Source organism: Mixophyes fleayi, chromosome 3 (assembly GCF_038048845.1).
Source record: "Mixophyes fleayi isolate aMixFle1 chromosome 3, aMixFle1.hap1, whole genome shotgun sequence".
Classification (NCBI taxonomy): domain Eukaryota; kingdom Metazoa; phylum Chordata; class Amphibia; order Anura; family Limnodynastidae; genus Mixophyes; species Mixophyes fleayi.
This window is the reverse complement of record NC_134404.1, coordinates 35,546,424-35,569,389: the sequence shown is the minus strand read 5'-3', so window position 1 is coordinate 35,569,389 and position 22,966 is coordinate 35,546,424. Positions and strand designations below refer to the sequence as shown.

General features: G+C 42.1%; 1 protein-coding gene across 4 annotated transcripts in view; it reads right to left on the bottom strand.

Annotated features, from left to right (window-relative positions):
- The window catches only part of ATAD2B (ATPase family AAA domain containing 2B), a 78,261-nt gene that overhangs the window by 2,335 nt on the left and 52,960 nt on the right, over positions 1-22,966 (bottom strand). For 2 of the 4 annotated variants that reach the window (XM_075201367.1, XM_075201370.1), the window contains exons 20-27: positions 21,868-22,003; positions 18,907-19,103; positions 14,304-14,463; positions 10,433-10,555; positions 9,371-9,508; positions 3,513-4,148; positions 945-1,039; positions 314-442 (exon numbers count right to left, since the gene is read on the bottom strand). In XM_075201367.1, the coding sequence (XP_075057468.1) occupies positions 314-442; positions 945-1,039; positions 3,513-4,148; positions 9,371-9,508; positions 10,433-10,555; positions 14,304-14,463; positions 18,907-19,103; positions 21,868-22,003 (1,614 nt within the window). The remainder of the gene's footprint in view (positions 1-313; positions 443-944; positions 1,040-3,512; positions 4,149-9,370; positions 9,509-10,432; positions 10,556-14,303; positions 14,464-18,906; positions 19,104-21,867; positions 22,004-22,966) is intronic. The other 2 variants (XM_075201369.1, XM_075201371.1) reach the window with 1 other exon arrangement.

Here is a 22,966-nt window from a genome sequence, read left to right as displayed (position 1 = left end):
GTAGAGTCAAGAGTGAACTTACTCCCGTATTCAGCAGGAGACGTTTCTTCCGATCCACTTGTAGCTGAATACGGGTGTTTAAATTGTCCGCATTCTTTAAAGGACAAATTATGTTTATTTTGTGTTCCTTAATAAACCAGGCCCTATGTGACTTCTACTGTCTGTCTATCTAATGACTAGGATGATAAGAGGAAGATGGGACACGATTTGAGAACAACGTACTAATGCCATCTGGTCTATCAGCAGATCTTCCCCTACCACATATTAACTGTGCTCTGCAGAACGCTGCGCCTGGTCTTTCCTATTCACTCACCTCCACTAGATGTGTCTTGTTATAATCCATCCTGTGGATGTAGATAGACTGGCTGAGAACAGAGTACCACCTTTCTAGCTCGTCTACTGTCAAATGGTCACTTTTCTCCACCAACGTATCCAGCAGTTTCTAAGAGAGAAAAGATAGATAAACATGACCTAGGACAGAGAAGCTATAAGGCTGTCTATATGAGACCATAAGAAAGCAGGTTATACGGAGCCTGGACACCCCTGTGATAGACAAGACATGGATCCACCACAATAGATCATGGAACAGTAAAACATCTGCATTAAAAAACAGAATTGTTCAACCAATATGACCTAAATAGGAGGTCTTATATGTAAATTGAACTGAAAGATCCACTGGTGGCTAGTGCGAGGAGGTGGCTTGGAGAGCGAAGGAGTAAATATACAGCAAGTAGTATTCTCCGTTCTCCTACGGGCCCCCGTACATTTGGCTGATTTGCCTTTACATGTAATTTCTCACATAATATACAATTGGGTCTAACAGAAACTCCTGGGGAGTACGGTACTCTATGGAGACTGAACTCAAAATGCATGGTCCATTTTCATCTATTGCACCAGTAAGTATCCAACTGGACTGGTTCTATAAAAATGGCACCATACCATACCCCAAGTCTGCTGTGGTCAACGATCAATGGTGGCTCAGGTTCCAGCTTTTCTTCCAAATAGTGATCCTTAAGCGGTACTACGTCATCCGATTCATCTGTCGGGGGAATAATGTGTACATCAAACAGGAGGAACAATGACACACACAGAAGTATATTGTGTTCCCACTGTGTAAGTTTAACAGATCATGAAATACGTGTAATGTAAAAAAATCCCTTTAAATGCGATTTATTAAAACGCAAATTCTGCACTTGCCACAGACCTAGAACAAAGTAACTTTGCTGTAACTGGTTCTATTTAAAGAGCACTTGTTCCTTACACTAGCGGGGCTCGACTTGTGGGTCAGAAATTGCATTTGGGATCCCAAAATATCAAATAGTCTATGCATTATAGTGTGAGCCACCTCTATTTGGGGCTCCTGACGGACACTTGGGGAACCAGCTATAAGATTTATGGGGCAACGGTTCCTAGTGACCGGATTATCTTTCCTTGTGTATAGTGATCTGCGCCTTATAAATAATGATCATAATGCCCAGCAAGTTAATAGTTCTGTTCACACTAGTATTTCAGCTTTTATAACCACAACTGTATTCAATATAAATCTGTTATAAATGCACATCTTTAACACACCTTTTAGATTTCAGGCTAGCTATTGCTCAGCAAACTCTGCAGTAAATATGCACCTGCTGGGTCTTACATCTCCTAAACACCAGCATGTGCGATATACAAATATGAGATTCTCTTCATAGGACAGCAGTAATTATTGAGAGCCTGGAATCAGGCTCCTGATACTTGATATTTTAAGAGGATGTTTGACTAAGGATTCAGCAGAGGTTGCGGATTTGATTAACCAGCTGCTGAACCAGACCGGTTCCCCGCCATAACCTTTCCGTGCGGCACCAGCCTCCCTCCCTCCATCTTTCAGGATGTTTGAGCAGCTATTTCCAAGGAGACGTCTTCTAAAGCTTTCCTGAAACTGGGGCATCCGATAACGCAAAGCTTTGAGCGTTTACCAGATGGCCAATAGCTGTCTCATGAGCACCAAGTGTCTAAGTCCCAACAGTTCTCAGGATACACAGACTGCCCAAACACACACGTGAAACATCCTCCTTATTCCATTGTGTCCGAGTGTTAAAATCACACACAGAGATCTATATATGCACAATAAACCTATAGTTAATCTGTATGAGACGATATCTTAAGAGTGGACTAAATTGTGATGTACTAGACACAGCTAAACTGTGTCCCCATCATAAATGCTTCCTTGCCGCTGGCACTGTATGCAAATGAGAGGCGGGGTCTGCACCATAGAATAAAATCGCTCTTCCAGAACTTATTGCTGCCTTTTCATTTGTGAACCTATTTTAATCCGTTTCCCAGCTGTCATTTCCCAACCTACATACACAATATTAGTAATATCACTGTTCCTAATTTATAGGGCCGCAATCAAATATTGGTTCAGCCACAAAGCAGCTTCCTCTGGATTGTTCCTCATTGATGCCAATATTAGGTTGATAGCTAAACCAACGCTCATGAGTATTACATCTAACAAAATGGCCGCTTCCACTTGCTAAAAAGTAGCAATGCCATTAAGTATCACTGACATTGTAACAGAACGTTTATATTTTTCCCGTTGCTTAACGAGCTTGTTTTGACACCGTGTGACAAGGGCACATGTTTTTTTCCCCTGACTGTAGCCAGTCATTCTAAATTTTCTTTTGTGCACGGTAATAGAGCTTTGTTTTCTAATGAAAGTGACATAACAGGTCGTTGGAAGATCAGTCCCACCCTGACCATTCCACATAATAAATTAAAAATAAATCAGTTTATCACCTCATCCAGTGTCCCTTACACTGTGTGCAACACACACAAGGCAGAGAGGTAACTAAGAATAAGGGAGACTGGAATATCATTGTATCCCACTGAGGAGAGAGCAGTACAGCCGCGTCACATGCAGGGAAACTAAACCAAACCCTGCTGGTTAAATAAATATAGACTAAATGCACATAAGGGAGCCAAAGAGATATAGCAATGAACTTACCAGAAGCTACACGAGGCCACATATAAGCCAATAAATTAAAGCCATCCAGATGTGGGCTAGGTTTTTTAAATACTAATTTTCATTTTACAATGAAATTTGATAAGTAACAAATACTAATGACTTCTGCAGAGATTCCCCTTTTTCGGGAGGTAACTCAATGTCTGCCCCGGTCTAACAGAGGTGTATAGTCAATGGACAGCATGCTCCGCTATAGGGAACACATGGCTTCCTCAGTAGGAGTGAGTAGACTATCCCCGAAAACCCTGAACACAGCACAGACATGGGGGCGCGCAGAGGTCCAGGGACCAAGCTGGTGCCCCATTGTTTGTCTATCAGCAGAGGTAACAGGGATTATTTATTAACATTTCCAGTTTTGGGTAGTGGAGTTACCATTTAAGCTGTATTTAAATGCCCGATATGAAAGACAACTCCCTACTATTTTCGGTTCCAGTATAGATTACATAAAATAGTTCATGCGTCTTTCCTAATAAACATGACAGGGAGAGGGGGGGAGGGGGAGACTACTTACCTTCCTGTACATCCTCTAAGTCCACACTCTCTTGTACTGTCTCGGGGACATTATTTTCAGCAGCTACCTGCGATTGCTGTGGCCCTCCAATACTATCCACGCTTGCATCATTGTGACAGTTAACTAGTTCATGAGTGTGGTGGGCTCCTGCCCCAGAGTCTTTATCCGTGGTGGTGAGAGTACTGGAGGCCTCCTTTCCATTATGGAGAGCAGCTAGCGGTGTTCGTTCTAAGCTCTCCATTGAGGCGCTACCGTTGACGTAGTCGGCAGCCAGTGGTGGATCCTTGGCAGCCGCTGATATTTCTTTGAAAGCTTTATTGCTGTTGACAAGCGTGGACTCGTTGGAGCTCTCCTCTTCCGTGGAGAGACAGCTGCTGCCTTTCACAGGTGTGCTATTGGTGTGATCCACATCTCCATCCATGATGTCACAAGAGGACTCATCGTTGGTCACCGAGGGGTCTCCCGTCTCCTCTCCATTCTCTTCAAGACAGTCTCCGTTCTCCAAGGGATCGTCGTTGTCTTCGTAGTCTTGGAACTTAGAATCCTCCTCCTCTTTTTTTAAATAACTGGATTTCTTCTTCTTAATGATGCCCCTGCCCCACTGTGAGCCTCTACGGTGCTTCCGACGGGCTGGAACTGTTTGAAAAATGTTTAAAAAAATAAATAGTTAATCATCATATACATGTTCTATTCCTAAATACTAGATCCAAACAAAACCTGAATTGAGACAAACAGATGAGACATCTCGGTTACCCCCACATCTGGGATGGAACAGTCCACTTAGAAGTTTTGACAGAAACACAGAATTTTGGTCAGGCTTGCTTAAGAAATCCAAAAGAAACCCCACGTGTCTGCAATTATCTGCAGGCTCTCTGTAAAAATTGACAAAACACTTTCTACCTAACACCGCGTTCAATCCATAATCACAAGACAAGTACTAGAAGCAACAGCTAAAACTAATTTCAAGTTATTTCAAAACTTGACAAGTTCGGACAATTTATACCCAAGTATACAAGTAAAAGACAACAGTTGCTGCCTGGGGCGAAGTGATATTGTCAGACAGTAATGTTTTTGCACTGATACTATAAGTTGTCACTACAGGGATTGTACTGTAATAATGGGCAAACCTGGAGTAGTGTGCTATGCAATACACAATATTTGTGGTTAAAGATGCATCAGGGACTGTGGTACGTGTATATGTACGCTGGGCCACACATATTAAAGAGACAACAGCACCCTTAGTTAGGTCCCTGTGTAGTCGGATGGACCAGGAAGCTTTGGACAGGTAATGGTCACATTCAGAGGGGAATTCACTTTTCTTCAGTTCTCCAGATACAACTATTGTACACTGTAGTCACAGTTTTATAAGGAGTTCCCACTGAAGCAATGCGCATACGGTCCCCTAGAATTGCCGTACGTCCACTTTAGAAACATCGCTTGTTTACCAATCTGCCAAAGCACAGGATACAATGATTTTCTGAAACTAGTTCTTTGGCCCCACAGGAGCTGCAGAGTTTGCTTTGGATAAAGATCTGCTCTTACTTCACTACAGTAACTTCTTTTCTGTGTTTCAGTACTTTTAGTAATAAAACGGAATGTATCCTATTTATCTTTCAGGATGAGCCCTTAAAGCACTGGTAGGATAGGAGAGGGAGGTCTACAGCAGCGGCTACGTACATACTCCTGAGCTTGTGGTGTTCCGGTGTCGGGAAACACAAACCTGCTTACAGCATAACAGAAGTGTGATGCACTGTCATACTGTTGTATCACAGTGTGTCTTTTCCCAAGCCGTAATAGAGACATAGATCATACTTGCCAACTTTTCTTTGTTGGCTTCAGGGAGATCCCGGGGAAGGTGGGCGTGTGGGGCTTTACGAATTGCATCATTTTGGCCCTAAGACAGGGCTAAGATGACTCGATATTTGCGTCATTAAGCCCCGCCCCTACCACTTTTCTATTGCGGGGACAAAAAACAGGTGGCAGCCCTGCTCTCCCGGGAGGTCTCGCAGAAATGCAGGAGTCTCCCAGACATTACTGGAGAATGGGCAACTATGCTTTAAAGAAAAGCAGCTAATGAACCCTAGAGACTGAAGTGTCTTTTACATTTCTGTCTCCATTACTGAAGTCATGTTGCCTTACCGGTCAATCTTTGATTAAATGTTGGTCCCCATGAAAATGGCCACCTCCATAGGCATCAATACATGGACATAGGACACAATTTCTGAACCGTGTCATCATACCACAGATGGTGAAGCCAACCACGTCTTGTACTGGCTCAGCATCAGGGAGAATGCCAGACTCTTCAGGGAGTGAGGGAGATCACCCCTATTTCAGGGAGTCTCCCTGACATTCAGGGAGAGTTGGCAAGTATGATATAGATAGATCTTACACAAAATATCAAGCACTTGCTGCTCCTTACAGTAAACGTTAGATAAGCAACAACTGCTGTTGATGTAACACTACTTCAGTCAGTGCTAACTAGAGATGACCAGTCACCTTAAAACAATGGATGTGTCAACTTTTTGAGCTGAACCATTGTGCATCAGATTTCGTTAAGAAACAGTGATATCACTGAGGCGCTGCCTGATTAATATTCATGAGGAACCAATAGGGAATGGATGGGCTACATACTCCTGAATATTAATTTTGCTCTCAAAATAGATGCCTGTGCATAGGTGACAGGTCCTCTTTAATAACAGACTACTAAATAAATTGTGGACAACAGACTTTAAAGGCAATTTAACTGGACTAGTTTGATCGTTTCCCAGACCACAAACCTGACGTGCACATCTTGTACATTATACGATGGACAAGAGGAGGAAGTTGCTTGATATCATCCAGTGTCACTAGCACATAACACAGCTATGATAAATATCTTGCTACAAGTTGACCTTCTTATGATAGGTCGCTGTGTGACAGCTCACAGCTCATTGGTCGGTGTAGGTTCCATTTATACCAGCAGACCAGTCAGAGATATTCCTTTGAGAGGGATGATTATAACAAACACATGGCCACCTCTATGTGATACCTGCCTGATAGTACTGAGGCTGCTCTAACAAGCACTAACACATGCATCAAGCTTGGCTTCAAAGCCACCCACAATGAGGGAATTGTAAGATTTCAGTGGCAACTTTTCACTAAAGGCAAATTTACCAGGCGATGTTGTCGGGAGGTATAAGAAATAGCTTCCATAATTATTTACTTCTCATTTTTGACCACTGTCCAAGACACATTCATAGACGATTAAAGACAAACGTGCAAGCACTGAGCTAGAGATAGAAATAAATGAATGGGCAGAGGAGTGTACCATGTAGCTGGAGCGCCATCTGCTGGAGATCCTGGAAAAAAAGCATCATGTGAAATTACCTGAAAAACAACCCACAATTCTTCATCATCATCACCAGCTACTTATATAGCGCCTCTAATTCCACATCGCTGTACAGAGAACGCGTTCACATCAGTGTCTGCCCCATTGAAGCTTACACTCTAAATTCCCTAACACACAAAGACAGAAACACACACAGGGTTAATTAACCTACTAGTATGTTTTTGGAGTGTGGGAGGAAACCGGAGCACCCGGAGGAAACCCACGCAAACACGGGGAGAACATACAAACTCCACACAGATGAAGCCATGGTCTGGAATCCAACGTCTGACCCCAGCTCTGTGAGACAGAAGTGCTAACCACTAAGCCACCGTACTGCCCCATGTTGTCCTGGGAGCAGCGACGAGCGCCAGAACATTTTTTTCGGGGGACTTTCTCATGCCTGATGGATTTTTAGGACCATTACCATAATCCGTTTGGGCTTCCAGTGTGAAATGCCCAGACTGGAATAACGATGAAACTGTATTGATACATGAAAGTATTTATTGCAACCTGCATTTGAACTTGGCATGTATAAGACACTGAAGCACAGTGCAGCCACAGATAATGGCACTACCTTGTACATCTGTACCCTGGCATGTCTGCCAGCCTCCAGGAAGAATATGTTTTACTATATTCATGTCTGCGCTTTATAAATAATGGAGAATAAACAGCATCCTAATTAGACTGCAGCTGATGCCCTCATTACACAGAAATATCTGACAAGACTGCAAAAAGAGGAGAAAGTAGCAGCGATGTCCGGCGTCGCTCGCTGCCCTTAGATCTTATTTTATATTTAAGATGAACAGAAATTAGAGCTTCTAAGCTGTAAGACACTGGGGTGAGACGTTCAGATTCATCTCAGCTGTTTCCCAAGTCCACACAGCATCACATATCTATTTCCATCAGGCTTTTATATCCAGATCTAACGCTCCGTGCTTTGCCCGGCATTTTACAGGGCTGTGTCCTAATAGACGTCCTCATGTATACTGAGAAAACATGGGCCGCACCAGCTGCTGGCACCAAACATTCCAACGCAACCCCCCAGACACTGACCAAGACGTGTGTGAAGGGTGGGGGTCATACTGGATAAATGCCCGGCCTGCTTCAGTCAACTCATTTATATTTTCAAATATAGATCTTAAAAGGGCACCAATTACTGCTTTAGGCAAGCTTTCAAGCCTTCTATTTCAGCCAGTTGCCATGCGAAACTGTTTATTCATTTTATTTTAATGTTTAACATAAGTATAATTTAAAATATTAAAATACAAAGTTGTTGTAAAACGTGAGACCACGGGAGCGTTTCATGCACCCAAAGTTGGCCCCCATGGAAGTGTACCTTGGAGAGCTCTACGGACGAGCCCATACAATGCACACAAACATTTGTTATAAGACACAGGGAGGACCATGGATAGAATATTCCACATGCTGCAACAATAGTTTTCCTTGTGTTAATGCTGCTGCAATGGTAAAATGCTAATGGCGACACAAAGTTATTACATTCCCGTTGGACGGCAAGAAGAGAGACAAGGGAGAGAATGTGTTCTGAGAGGTTTATGATAAGGACGCTCACATTATCAGACAAGAGTGGAACAAATAGTCCAAGACAGCTGCTTAAAACCCATGTAAAATATTTTCAGGTACAGATCGGTTCTGCAATCTTCCAACGACGCTAGGAAGAGAGATTATTGCTTTCATGGGTCCAGATATCACTTCTAGACACATTAATAGAAAACCAATGGATTCCTTAACGCACAATGTAATGATGTTTTTACAGTCACACCATCATTTCCTACTTAGACAATCCCGATCTTATCCACCAACATTTCATATGTCCAAGAGAGACTTAAGATCTGCTATAGTGACACATACAAAGCTTGCACTAACTACACATCGGCTAATCAGTATCCGTTCATAATATTACATTTGATTGGGCAGACAGTGGTATATCTGAAAACTCTCTTGAATCAGTCCAAATTATTAAGCTAGCCTAACACTGCAATACTGGGTATCGAAATCGCTGTGTGTTGCCCAAAAAAAGACTGCAATGCCCAATACTAAACTGACTGAAGCCATCAGACTGCTCACGTTGGTCAATACAATTATAAGACAGACGCTATTGTCTTTGTGTCCGAGACCATCCTCAGGTCGACAATGATCATGTTGTGGCTGATGTTACTCCACTTCCACAAATCTTTCAGGGCTTAGTACTCACCAACAGGTCACACTGCGTGAATAACAAACACTTCAGTCTGGTCATCCGATGACCGGTCATAACCATCGTTTATGATTCTACACCCAAACTTTATCCCAACAATTGTTTGTGCAAAAGTCAAAGTATAACATGACGGTTATCCAGCAATAGAAATGGAAGACAGACGTCAAGTTGACAACTATTCAAAATTATAAAGGCAAAATATGGAAAGCATAAAAAAAAAAAAAGGACTCAAGTAGAAGAGTGGTGGGAGCCTACCCTCCCTATAGAAACACTCACATGCACATTTAGATCCCGAGTGGTTCGCCATATCCAGTGGACTCTTGTGCTTATTCCGGAACACTTCCTCAGTTCCAGCTTCCACATTCTGAGCCTCGGAACTCGGAGTGTTGACTTGCTCTGTAGCCACCGACGAGCCTGCAAGATAAGAGGGACTTTTACATTAATCCTGAATGACACCAGAAAATATTTTGAACAGTGTTTTGAAATATTCGCACCAGTGTTTCCATCAAGTCAACAGGAATTTCTGGAGGTTGAAATGAATTAAGATACACACACCCACCCCCCCACAACCCCCTACACTCCTTTCAGGTCTGCATATTTACTCCAATAAAGTCTCAATTCAAATATAACTATTTTTAAAGGGAAATTCACTAACTGCAGGGGGAGAAACCGCCAACACCACAATTAAACCATTACCTTTTCTCAGTGGATCCCAAGTTCTCACAGTTCGAGGCACTCTTAGGGCTAGATTTACTAAGCTGCGGGTTTGAAAAAGTGGGGATGTTGCCTATAGCAACCAGATTCTAGCTTTCATTTATTTAGTACATTCTACAAAATGACAGCTGGAATCTGATTGGTTGCTATAGGCAACATCTCCACTTTTTCAAACCCGCAGCTTAGTAAATCTAGCCCTTAGGGTCTCCATTAATTTTCAAGGCACCCTTAAGCCAAAATAGTTACCAAGTAGTCCCCCGCCTTGTTTACCACTGGCCTTGGCAGCAGCACCCCTGTGAGATTACCGCGGCGCCCCAGGAAGTCACGGCGCACAGTTTGGGAACCACTGCCTTAACTGTATACTGGCCATTTTCTAGGAGTCCTGTGATTTGTAGCCCAACAGGTGAATAGCAACAACATTTTTTACACTGTATTTGATTCTCCAAATGCAGATCGTTTATAGGCCAAGTATAAATATGTAAATACATTAACTTTGGAGAACCCAAAGAGATAACCTGCTCGGATAATTCTGAGATTAGACAATGGGCAGGATAGAGTGCAGATTATGGTTTCCAATGAAACAACAGGCATGAATGGACGTTAGAAGAGAGGAGGAGAACATACCTCGCTTGCTTCTCACTTCTTTAATCTCCTCACACAGTTTGTTGAACTCCAGATCCAGTTCAGCAGCGAAGATGGCATGCGCGGTGTCTTTCAGAGTGCAGGCACGGTGCCGGATAATTTTATCTGTACAAGACACTACAGTGAGCAATTTCTGTGCTGGGAGTGACCCAGAAAGAACAGTGTATACATGACATCTTGTGAGCTATTTCTGGATAGTCTGAGGTAGTCTGTCTCTACTATCTGGGTCATGTGTAGTATGCAGAAAACACAGGGCGCTTGCACATAGACCCACTATCTCAATGCTACAAGGATACTGGATTTACAAGCAGGCACAGAACCTGGCAGTGGGAAAATCAATGGAGGTTTCAAATGCCTTTCTGGGTAGCACCCTCCCCCCCTCCAATGGGATAGAAATGTAATTATATGCTGTATATGAATGACACTTCAGTCCCTGGAGTGGGGAAATCACAGACATGAGTGTCAAACAAGCTGTTAAATTGCATTAATTTGAGAATGTTGTTTTAAAAAGTGCATCTACTTCCTACACACACAGTGAATACTGATTACCACAAGTACCTTTCAGCCCACTATGTGTAAGCACCATTACATTTTAATACCAGGGTTAGAGGTGGTCACATCTTTATTCTCGGACATAAGTAGATCTTTAGGGGCTTAAAAGAGGTAAAGATAACTTGTCCAAGAAAGAGAGATATCCCAATATCCAATACCGCTGATGCATCCTGACTTACCGCTGCCAGCTCCACATTACACTAGATCGATGATTTTGGGGGTTTTTTTTGTTTTGTTTTTTTAACTGCACTAAGAAATTGACAAAAACAGGCTGGTTGCTATGGCACCCACACACACTCCCCCATGCATTAATGTTCATACATGTTCCCCCATAGGAGGTACAGCTGGCTTGATGCTGGATGAAACGGAAACTTTACTACCATAATAAAGAAATCAAAGTAGACTGAGGCATGGTTCACCAGACTCATAGCACAGTGGACAATAGTTTACATAGCTACAGGAGTAATTCCAGTGGACTGGAAAAGAGCGGATGTAGTCCCATTACACTAAAGTGGAAGCAAGGAAGAGGCAACTACAGACCAGTGAGCCTTACATCAGTAGTGGGGAAATTGATGGAAACACTCTTAAAAGAAAAAGTTGTAGAATCTCTCAGATCCAGTAACTTACAGGATCCCAAACAGCATGGATTTACTGGGGAAGATCATGTCAAACAAATCTTATTGATTATTTTTGACTGGGTGACTAAAGTAATAGATCAGGGGAAGGGGGCGTAGATATAGCTTATTTAGATTTTAGTAAGGCTTTTGACACTGTCCCACATTGCAGACTGTTCAATAAACTCAAAAGCTTGGGACTAGATTCAAAGATGGTTGTATGGATAAGAGCTTGGTTTCAGGGCAGAGTTATAATAAATGGAGTGCATTCACAAAGAGAAAGGTTACCAGAGGAGTATCCCAAGGATCTGTATTAGGACCAATGTTTTTAAATATCTGTATTGGTGGCATTGCAAAATATGCTTTTTTTGCAGATGAAACAGACTTGCAACAGGGTAGAAACACCAGGAGGGGGAAAATGAAATGGGTCTCAAAAATAAAAACTAATTTGAATGCCACTATAATAGAAACTACTGAGTAGAAAAGGGATATAGGAGGGGACTTAAATGCAGGTAAACAATGTAACAAAACAATGAGAAAGCTAAGTCAGATGCTTGTTGCATAGGGAGAGGAATCTGTAGCAGAAAGAAAAATTTAATAATACCACCACTGTATAGGTCATTGATGCGGCCTCATCTAGAATACTGTGTTCAGGTCTGGAGACCGTATCTCCAGAAGGATATAAATACATTAGAGACTGTACAAAGAAGGACAACTAAAATGGTGCATGGTTTACAGCACAAAACTTACCCTTAAATACTAAAAGATCTTAATATGTATAGATTGGAGCAGAGAAGGGAAAGGGGACACTATAGAAACTTTCAAATATATCAAGGGTTTTAACGTTGTTCAGGAGGAAAACATTCTACACATGAAGAGAAGAGTTAGAACATGAGAACATGTACTGACACTGGAATGGTAGTGGATAAGTGGAATAGCCTCCCATCAGAGGTGGTAGAGGCTAATACAGTAGAGCAATGTAAACAGGCTTGGGATAGACATAAGGATATCCGAACAAAGAAATAAGGTTTAAATAGGGTTTGAGGTTACCATAGGTTAAAAAAACGGGTAGACAATGTTCTCCCCAGCACCTATTTCCCAGATGCTCCACCCGGCTGTTTTCACTTGCCACCCGGCTCTTGGAGCCCAGCAGAGTCCCATTATAAGAGAATAAACCATTGTTTATCCTATTATAACAGGCAATATGTAAGCACTACAGCCAGCAGTGTGTGTTCGACCACTGACCACCAGTCTGACCAGTCCTGGCAGGTGTGGGCAATAACCTCCAACATTTTTCATTATTACTGCAAAGTATTACAACTGCCCCCACCCGGCTGGCAAATTTTCTGGGGAGAACACTGGACTAGAAGGGCCAAGTGGTTCTCATCTACCGTTAAATTATATGTTTCTATATAAAAGTTAAAAACCATCCCCTCCCCATCAGTAGAGCTGCAGTGGTTCAGGTCCTTCACTTCTATGAATTCCGATTGGTTGGCCCTATCACATCCCATGCTTCTCTGACAAATGAGCTCATTGGCCGATTCTAGCTGCAGCCATGTATGAATCCAATACGCTGCAAGATGTAACTGTGGCAGTGATCGCAGCAGGAGAAAGGGGAGAAGCTGGACAGTGTCATTTCATCTACACAGGGTCACCACAGTCTTCTGGTTCAGATGCTGAAAATATTGTGCAACCACCAAAACAACAACAACTGTTTTACAGTATTGATGACAGTGTAAAAATATAGAATCGCCACAAAGCAATTGTTCATGGAAATAGCGGTAGGATTTAGGGCAGTGCGGTTACAGTACGACTCACTCTGGGTTCCAACATTCCGTAACAAATTGGAATGCAGGGTAAATTCTGAGAACAAAGCTTTCAAGGAAGTGGTTGGAGACATGTATTTATATTTTAACTGCATAAAAACTATAAAAACAATTGAAACTTGCAGATAAATGTATTTAAATACATTTTGGTGCCAAAAATACAATTATAATATTTAAAATCAAAGCAAACCTAACAAAAAGCTGTGAACCACAGCAACAAATCAGAGGCTTGCTTCCATTAGTTTGACTACTTGCAAATAATTGGATCCTGCCACAATGTATCATTAGTCTTCGCACCAAGTGCCTAAGTAACACCGAATATGCCTCATGCTCCTTCAAGTAAATTACTTTGTATTATTTCTACTTTAAAAACACCAAAGTTCATAGCGCAACACGTGATCTCAGAAAACCAATCACAGGCTTGCAACTGAGTCACATAGGCATATAGTACATGACCATTCTCTCTGCGGAAAGAGGATTTCTGTTGCTTTTTAACTGCATCCATGGAACAGCAATTGGGTAGAAACATAATGCATGGATCTCAAGGCAGCGTTTTATCTCTGGCACTCTGCTTCTCAGGGAATCAATAACATAAAAAAAAAAAAAAAAGTATTACAGAGTCAATACAAAAAGCCAGCTTTTTATTTTTATTTTAAATAACAAGCTATTTTTATCTATTGGCAAATATTACACCTGTCGGTCCTCTCTTTCTTCCCCCCCCCCCCCCCCATGACATTTAGAGTACAGTAATTATTCAACAACGCTCCACCTCTGGCAGACAGGGGGTTTAAAAATCAATATTGCCTGGGGAGGGAGAAATATAATAATGGCAGGAGCAGGTTTGAGTGTGAGCATCATTACCTCCCGGTTCTTTGTCAGGATTGTACTCCAAAGCGTTGCTGCAGATCAGGTCGACGTCTGCTAGGAAATCACGCACCGTCATGTAACGGTGCTTATCAATTTTGGTCATTATGGTGGAAAGGTCCATGGGTTCTCGGATAACTTCCAGGTAATCTGAAACCTTCAAAAGGAAAAAAAAAAAAAAAACAGACCCCAGGCCACCATTTAAAAGGCAGAATTGGGCAGAAGACTAAGAACTGAACAACACAGATTCCGTGAAGCATAAATGCATTAGGCCATGGTAGAAAGCAGCTCATGCGAGATGAGAAATGATACAGAAACTAAACATCTATTATCAGCTTTATGTAGCTGTGTGTTTATCTGGTACCCAGGAAGGCTGCGTTGGGCCCTGTCGTAAAGGAGTCAGTGATACAATATATTATGATGAACCGCATGCATGTCATGTGGAAGCAAATTATAGGTTTATTTTAGAAAAATTATATATTAATATATCTATATATCAAAACATAACTTGATATGAGGAGCTGATATCAGACTAGTGCCATCCAATGCACAGTGTTCTCAAACACAAGCATTATAAGACAACACAGATCATACTGGGAAGCCATCGGACTCCAAGGCATGAAGAGTACCTATAGGGAGAAGTAGGGGGGCTTTAGAGACGGTGGACACTTGTGGGGGGGGGGGGGGGGTCACTGGTGTGTGAGATTGCATCTCTCTCCTGGATTAATAGATAGGTAGGCAGCTGGAGGTCTAATTCAGCAATGGGAGAGCTATAGGCAGTGTATATGGATTACACTCAAGAATAGTTAGGATACGTTTAAATACCACACTGTATTCTCCCCAAACGAAAATGGCAACCGCCCCCCCACCCCTGTCTCTCTCTCTATATCTACACACATACACATAAATATACACACAGTCTAATGGAAAAGACAGCCCACCCTCTATAATCTATTCCTAAAATTCTATCAATTCTCTAATCTCATGTGACAACCCATAATAGATTTTACCTTGTAATGTATTGAACGACAAAAAAAGCCAACACGTGGGGAAAAAGTAAGTGCCCCTTTAATGCTTCCAGATCAATAGAGAGGGTCATTTGAGCAGAGTGATGCGAATTAAGTGCACTTCTGGATTTCAGAATAGAGTTCTACTACCTTTGTATACAGTACAGTTTTTAGCCTGTAGTATCCAGGTTTGTGTTCACACCATGCCATGAAAAGAAAAAAGACATCTGTAATGATCTCAGAAGTAATTGTAGCTGCTCATCAGTCTGGAAAGAGTCAGAGCCAAGACAATTTGAAACTCAACATTCCAGAGTGAGAGTATTTACAAATTCAACCAAAGATAAGACCGATGCTCCGAGAAATCGCAGTCAACACAAAAGCTACTTCCAAGGAACTAAAGGCCTTTGACAACATAAATGTTAAAGTTTAGCCCACCATCAGTAAAAGACTGGGGCAGCACGGTGGCTAAGTTGTTAGCACTTCTGCCTCACAGCACTGGGGTCATGAGTTCAATTCCCGACCATGGCCTTATCTGTGTGGAGTTTGTATGTTCTCCCCGTGTTTGCGTGGGTTTCCTCTGGGTGCTCCGGTTTCCTCCCACAGTCCAAAAACATACTAGTAGCTTAATTGGCTGCTATTAAATTGACCCTAGTCTGTCTGTGTGTATGTATATATATTAGGGAATTTAGACTGTAAGCTCCAATGAGGCAGGGACTGATGTGAATGAGTTCTCTGTACAGCACTGCAGAATCTGTGGCGCTATATGTGATGAGGATGATGAAGTAGGGCTTTTCTTGGAAGGGAAGCCAAAAAAATAAATAAAAAAAAAGCCCTTTCTGCCCCAATACAAAAAAAAATAAAATCGTAATACAGCTCAAGTTTGCAAAATTGCATAAGAACAAAACACAAGACTTCTGCAAGACTGTCCTCTGATGGCCAAGACCAAAGCGGAGTTGTTTGATGTTTGCCAAACATAGCTTTGTGCATTAAGACCAAACACATAGCATCACAAAAGCCTCCCGCCAGCTGTAAAGCAAGGGGTTGTTCTGTAGGCCAAAATTACTTCCAGGTATTGCAGATAAAGCTGTCTCTACCAGCTACTGAATCATGGGGTGTCCTTTTCACCCATGGCCTTTCCATGTTGGCTTTTTTTTTTGCTGATTAAATGCAAAAATAAAAAATTGTTATGTATGGTCACATGAGATTAGAGATATCAAAGTGTAGTACTTTGTAACCTACATATATAATTGTATGCCAGTTTAGGTTTCACATCAGTTTCATTTTAAAGTTTGACACCATTCTCCTTTACCAAGTACAGCTGTCCACCATCCAGGAGAGGATCAGATTCCCTACACATTCAGATAAAGAGTTTCTCAACCCCCTTCCTCTGCACCTCCACCAGACTGTGCTTTAAGGGCCGATTTTATCATGCAAGACTTAATTAATCCAAATAATTGATCTCACATGTTCCCACACAAATAATATCCTTCAAAACACTGGCACTTCAGGAGAGGGCTAAGAGACTCAAATACACACAAGTGTCCACTTTACAGAATATTATTTCAGCAATTGGCACCAGTCTTGGAGTCAGTTGGTGACCCTAGATTGCACGGACAGGCACAGAAGCGGAGTTTGTTGTCAGCAAATATGTTTTGGCTAGAAATTTCATGGTTTTGATCAACGTTTTAGTAATTTCTTTGAAATACGTTGGTTTTGGTAACAATTTTAGGACTTCTTTGCACATACTTTTGTTTAACCTATTTTTAAGCCAATTTCATAATTAATCTATCTCCGCCGTGAGTCAGCGATGATTCTATATTGTCAGGTTTCAGTAAGGTAGAAGTTAGAGGTAGTCCAGCTGTGGTCGACAAAGTGAGCACAGCCTGAACAGAAAGACTACCACTAGAAATATAGCAAGCTTACACATAATGTAAACACAAGAAATGTACAAGTTCGTGAATCATATATTACACCCCTTCACACTTGTGTCAAAAATGCTGCAAACTTATCACTCTGTGAAACCCTTCCCTAGAACCTTTGCGAGAAGGACAATTACTTGGTTATGCCCCACCGAAACGTCATTGTTTTGGGGTGGGGGGGGGGTGAGAGCCCAATGCTACCAGGACCTGGGACAGAGGAGAGTATAGTCGTGGTACAGGAGGTATATAATGATCAGATCATGATCATACACCACTTTGTCGTGTTGACAGATCTCCTGGCTATAAACAAATAACGCTCCAGCACTTAAGCTCATAGAACAGTTAAAGAGTTCTCGCCTCAATTAGAAACAGGCCATGTTTTCATGTTTCTGCACATCACAAATAGACATTGTAACTGAACTAAGGCGTAGTTATCCCTACGTGTCTCACAGAGGGATATTCTGACAACATAGCCCATGGAAGGGTTGTGGTTTTATTTTGCATCTTACTGGGCAAATGGCACTGGGATACAAGAACAGACCAGCTGGGGAATGTGCCGATGTCTGACCTGGTTAGGGAGAAACAACATTCATACTCTCTGCATGAAGCTAGGACCAGCACTGAAGGAGGAGATAGACAGTGGAAGTTACCCCAGGATAGCAGCACTGGCATGCACAATGGGGTACTTGAGAAGAGGGTTGTTATGCAGCTTCCGATATAGTGTGTTTATTTTGCATGGTACGCACACGCTGACCTCTGGATAACGTAATGCAAAGGCTGGGCCTGCTGGGGAATCTGAGGATTTTAAGAATCCTGCACAGGAGACATAGAAGGGCCTGGCCAAAACATAACACATTAGATCACAGATGTAAAGGGGAAATGATGGAGTGGAATCTTCAGAACAATTACTGTCTGACAACATAATGCCGGTATACAGTAACTAGTTTATACAGAGCTAGAATAATAAGTTTGCAGGGAATAAAGATAGCTTATTTAAAGCTTTTATCCACCCCTTTATAATGTATTACAGATTATTATAAATTTAGTGTAGTTTTTTGCCCCTGTCCACTTTTTTAAAAAATATATTTAACACTACAGATACAAGGATGATTTCACACGCGGCAAGATTAGCTTACTTGTCAGCCACATTTACGGTAATGTTAGAGCACGTTAGCGCATTCTTTAATGCTCAGACCAAGAGAGGCTCTCTAGCTCCTGTGTAACGAGGGGGCTCTCCATCCCTTATAAATCCACAGGGGGGGAGTAAACATTTTCCTGCACGGAATTCTATAGTGAATGCTGTGAAACAGCGACCTAACATCCAGGAAACACTGGCTAGCTGTTACTTAGGAACCAAAGGCTGTCACTGACCGCCTGGTTCCTTGTCTGGACCACCGGGATGTAACGGTGCTTGATGGCACAGGACTTTAGGGAGTAAGTGTCACCAACTCTGAAATTTGTGTTTTCATTATGGTAAGAACCAGATGAGCAGATAAACCTGACTCACAGTGTTAAGGTAAGATTTACAAGTCATTTTATAGGGTCACAGCAACAAGCGAGATTGGCTTGTGAGAAGCTTTCTTCCAATTAAGTGTGACCACAAGTGAAGTGACAGAGATTGGAGTTATGTTTAATACAATCCGCTTCATTGTTTGTGCATTACTGAAACAAGACCTCTTCAATATCCACCGGTTTGCTGAAGATGTTAAACCGCTTATCGGTGGCCAGTCGCTTGGTGACATCCCTGAGGAACAGTCTCAACTCCCTCAAAGTATTCTCATCGTGGTCCTCCATCCTCTGCTTCTCCACCTCGGACAGCTGGCAGGGGGCAGGTGGTGCTGCTGGGGGTAGAACTTCTAAAGATCGCAAAGCTGAAACACAACAAAGTCATACTCGTCATCAATGGGGGCCTTAGACTGGCAACATACATGTCAATTCTGCTGTTTGGCCCAAAGACAAAGCCGCACAGAACAAATAGTGAAGTTGATTGACCAGATTCCATTGTGGTCATAGTTCCCTCATCCAAACATCAGCCAATAGACTGGATCGGGTTTGATTTATCAGAATAAAAGAATCAGATTTTTTAAGTGTATAACGATTATTTAGAGGCAGTGATCATACAATGCTAATGACCAAATTGAACACATAAGTGGGCAGCATTAAATGGTATACCCACTTTTATAAAAAGTCTGTGAATTTTAGGCATCCTCCACAAAAAGAATGGAGGTGGGGGGGCACTTCTGTAATCCCAAACATTAACTACGCAGAGCCGCTGTATTACGGTGCTGAATAAGACACATGCCGCAGCTATGGTGGGTGGATTTCAGCCATGCTACTGGTTAGATAGCATTACAGCCTTCCAATCATCAGCCTCTATAACCCTTCTTCTGTATCCATAGCAGCTTCATCTGTGCCTTAGTCAGCACCATTAACACTACAGCTCTATAGTGCCCTTCTGCTCCATGGGAGGTTTCTGTCCTCCCTGAGCTCGCCATCAGAATGCAGTCTATAAATCCATGGAGTTCCTCAGCCATGTTATTAGTGAACAGATAGGCTGCATTCTCTTAAACCCTGGTGCAACCCACAACATTGTGGCCATCATGGACCAGATGCTCCCCCAGGCTTCAAACCCCCTCTATTAGTACTTACCGTACTCCCAACCTATACTACTGACATTGGTACACTTACACTCGCTCCTCTTGTCTCAGCTGTGTCCTTTTCCTCTTAGAGTGTAAGCTCATGAGCACTTCCCACTCTATTCTTTGTTTTCAGGTCTGCATTTATTTTTTTGTACCCTGTATGTCCCTGCTTTATGTATGACCTGTTTTCCTTGCGGTCTAGCTCTGCAGAGAACTGTGGTGCCTCACAAACAAACAATAATACATTGTACTGAAAGCTGATATAGGGTATCCATTATTCTGTGCATCGCCAGATATCTGCAGGTTAGGCTCAGTTCTCCAAGGGGGGTTATGGTGACCCCATTCCTAATATTTAAACTAATCAAAGCAGGATGCTAAAGTTTTGCATTCCAAACAGCACTGATCTCATCTAATGTTTTTATGTAAGACGGTCTCCCGATTAATGTACATTGTTATTACCAGTTTACTGAATTTTTATATCACTTTATTTTAAATAACTACAGTTATTTTCATTGTCAACATTATACAGCTGCTGAGCCAATTTTCTCTCTTGATGCTTGAATTCATTGCACTATTAAAAGTTCCCATTAAGATCATCAACTTGCTTAAAATGACTCTTAATTAAACGTAACGACGAATTCCAAACCTTTGTGTCATCTGTTACTCATGTTCCTGCAAACGAATCACCCGTGTAATGGATGAACCCAGCTCTGATAAACCCGTAATGTGCAAATGTTGTGTTGGATACAGACTGTTCCGGTACGAGAAGCAGCGCACACGGCTGTTTGCAGAGTCACGTCTACACCGGAGCTTGATCACACTGCCTTTATGAGGAGAGGACGGCAGCGAGACTTTATGCCTTTGAAAGGGACTGCTGAAAATGCATTTACTCTGCACAAAAACAAGGCAAAGAGGCTTTGACAGTCTGGGGCCTGTTAATGGGCAGGATTTGAAAGGTAAGTACTGTGCGGCACATTCTGCCTATACATTCTGCCATTACGCCGGCTTTATAACAGCTGCTGTTTAATAGGTCAGAGCTGGAAACGGATGCAGAATACTATATTATAATTTACCAGCTGCTAATCTGTTACTGTAGGGTAGAAAGAACCGAACGGTGGTGGAGGACCGGCTTGGGAAAATAATAAGACACTTTTAACTAAATAATTCTACCAAATTGTTAAAGTACATTACTAGAGGGGGGATACAGAAGACCCTGCTGCACTGTCGGACCATGTCCTAGAAATCTGTCTTCATTCACACTTCATAGCACGCTGCCAGGAGGCTGTGCCAGTTACCAAGAGATTAATGCTTGATGTAGGAAAACAAAGCCTGGCTGGGTCCTAGATAAATACGCTCTTTAGATGTAAAACTAGAACATATGCTATAATTAAAGAGTTTGTTAGTTCCATCCATTCTATTAGCTGTAAATATGCAGCAAATAAAGACTTCTGGACAGAGCAGCCCACAAACCTATGATATTTGCTGAATATTCCCAATCAGACTTGCTACCAATAACCTAATTCCGGAGAGGCCTCTTATTTGGCCACGTGTGCCCTAATGTAGCATTTCCAAGCCCTGACCCTCACATGCCAATTGTCAGCCCACAAGCATTTCAGAAATCAGATGAGCGATTCCGTTGCTACTAAAGACTGAGGTCCTACCTAGGTCACCTAAAATAGGTAAGGAACGCCAGTCTCCCCATCTTTCCACTGTGGTCCACCTCTATAAAGAATAATGGACACCATGGATCAGCTTTCAATACAATGTACCGTATTGTGACTGACCTAACACAGGCTCTATATATCTCTATCTGACAAATGATCTGCGACTACTCCAATACATTGTATTAACACCGCTCATTAAACTAGTGGTTTAAACATGCTGTGGAACTACAAGTCCCAGCATGTCATGGAAGCTTCTGGGTGGCTGGGAAATATAATCCCACAACAGCCTGGAAAACACCAGGCAATCTTCAACCTTGGTCCAAAATGCTCACCAGCTTTTTTCCTTTTAGGAGGCGGCATGGCTGCCTGATTGAGTATCAAATCCTGGAAAAAGTTTGTACGGTCGTCTTGATTAGGTCTGGAAATGATAATAACCTCTTCATACTGAGCCCTGAAAATACACTTCACCTGCAGAGAAGAAATTCATGTGTAAACATTACAAAGCTATAACGTCAGGCTGTAAAGGTAACACGAAATAGAATAAATAACTGTGCAATAATACACATAAGGTTAGAGACATTACTGGGTTAATGTCTGTTTGCTGAATGCCAGATTCCGTGACTTGGTTAAGTTACAAATAAGCAACTGTAAACAAGGAGCACTATGGAACAACTGGCTTCACCTAAGCGAGCGTCTACCAGGGCATAAAAAAACAGCTACAATAATTTGAACTAAGTCACTATGATCTCATGCAGTTTGGCCCGACACCTATGTTACAAAAGAACAATTCAAGAGCGCTGAAAACATTCCAAAATATTTACACAAACAAAAAACCATATGTGGCCCTTTCAAAACTAATAGTTTTAAGATTAAATTTGTTTAAAATAGAAAAAAAGAACAAAAGCCATAAAAAAAAGGAACAAAACAGAAAATCTTCATAGGAGAAGAGGGAGAGGACCCACCAGCCTTCTGGTCTATAGCATTATGGCATATTGTACTTTTTTTTAGTTATTTTTTCATTTTCATAGTTTGTTGAAGACAGATACAGTGCTGTATTTACCATGGGTGCAGGGTGTGAGTAAAATGCCTCTATGCCATGCCCTTGACTTGTGGGATCAGCTGCAGATTATAATACCCATCCACTGCTACATGGCGAGAGTAATCAGTAGGCTCTGTAGGCTAGAGAAGGACTCCAAACACTGCAAGTCCAGAGAACCTTCACTGCCAGCCAAGCGCAACCACCAGTGTGGGCAAATACTCATTGGCTGAAGGAGAGTTTTGTTATAGGGATTTTTCCAGGACACCGGATCCTGTTGCTGGAGCCTGGTAACAGGATAGGTCCAAGTGTGGCCAGTTTTAGCCAACAACCAAAGTGTGTAAACCCAAGACTCTGCAGTGGAGTTTAAAACCGCTGCTAAGTGCAAGCCTTAG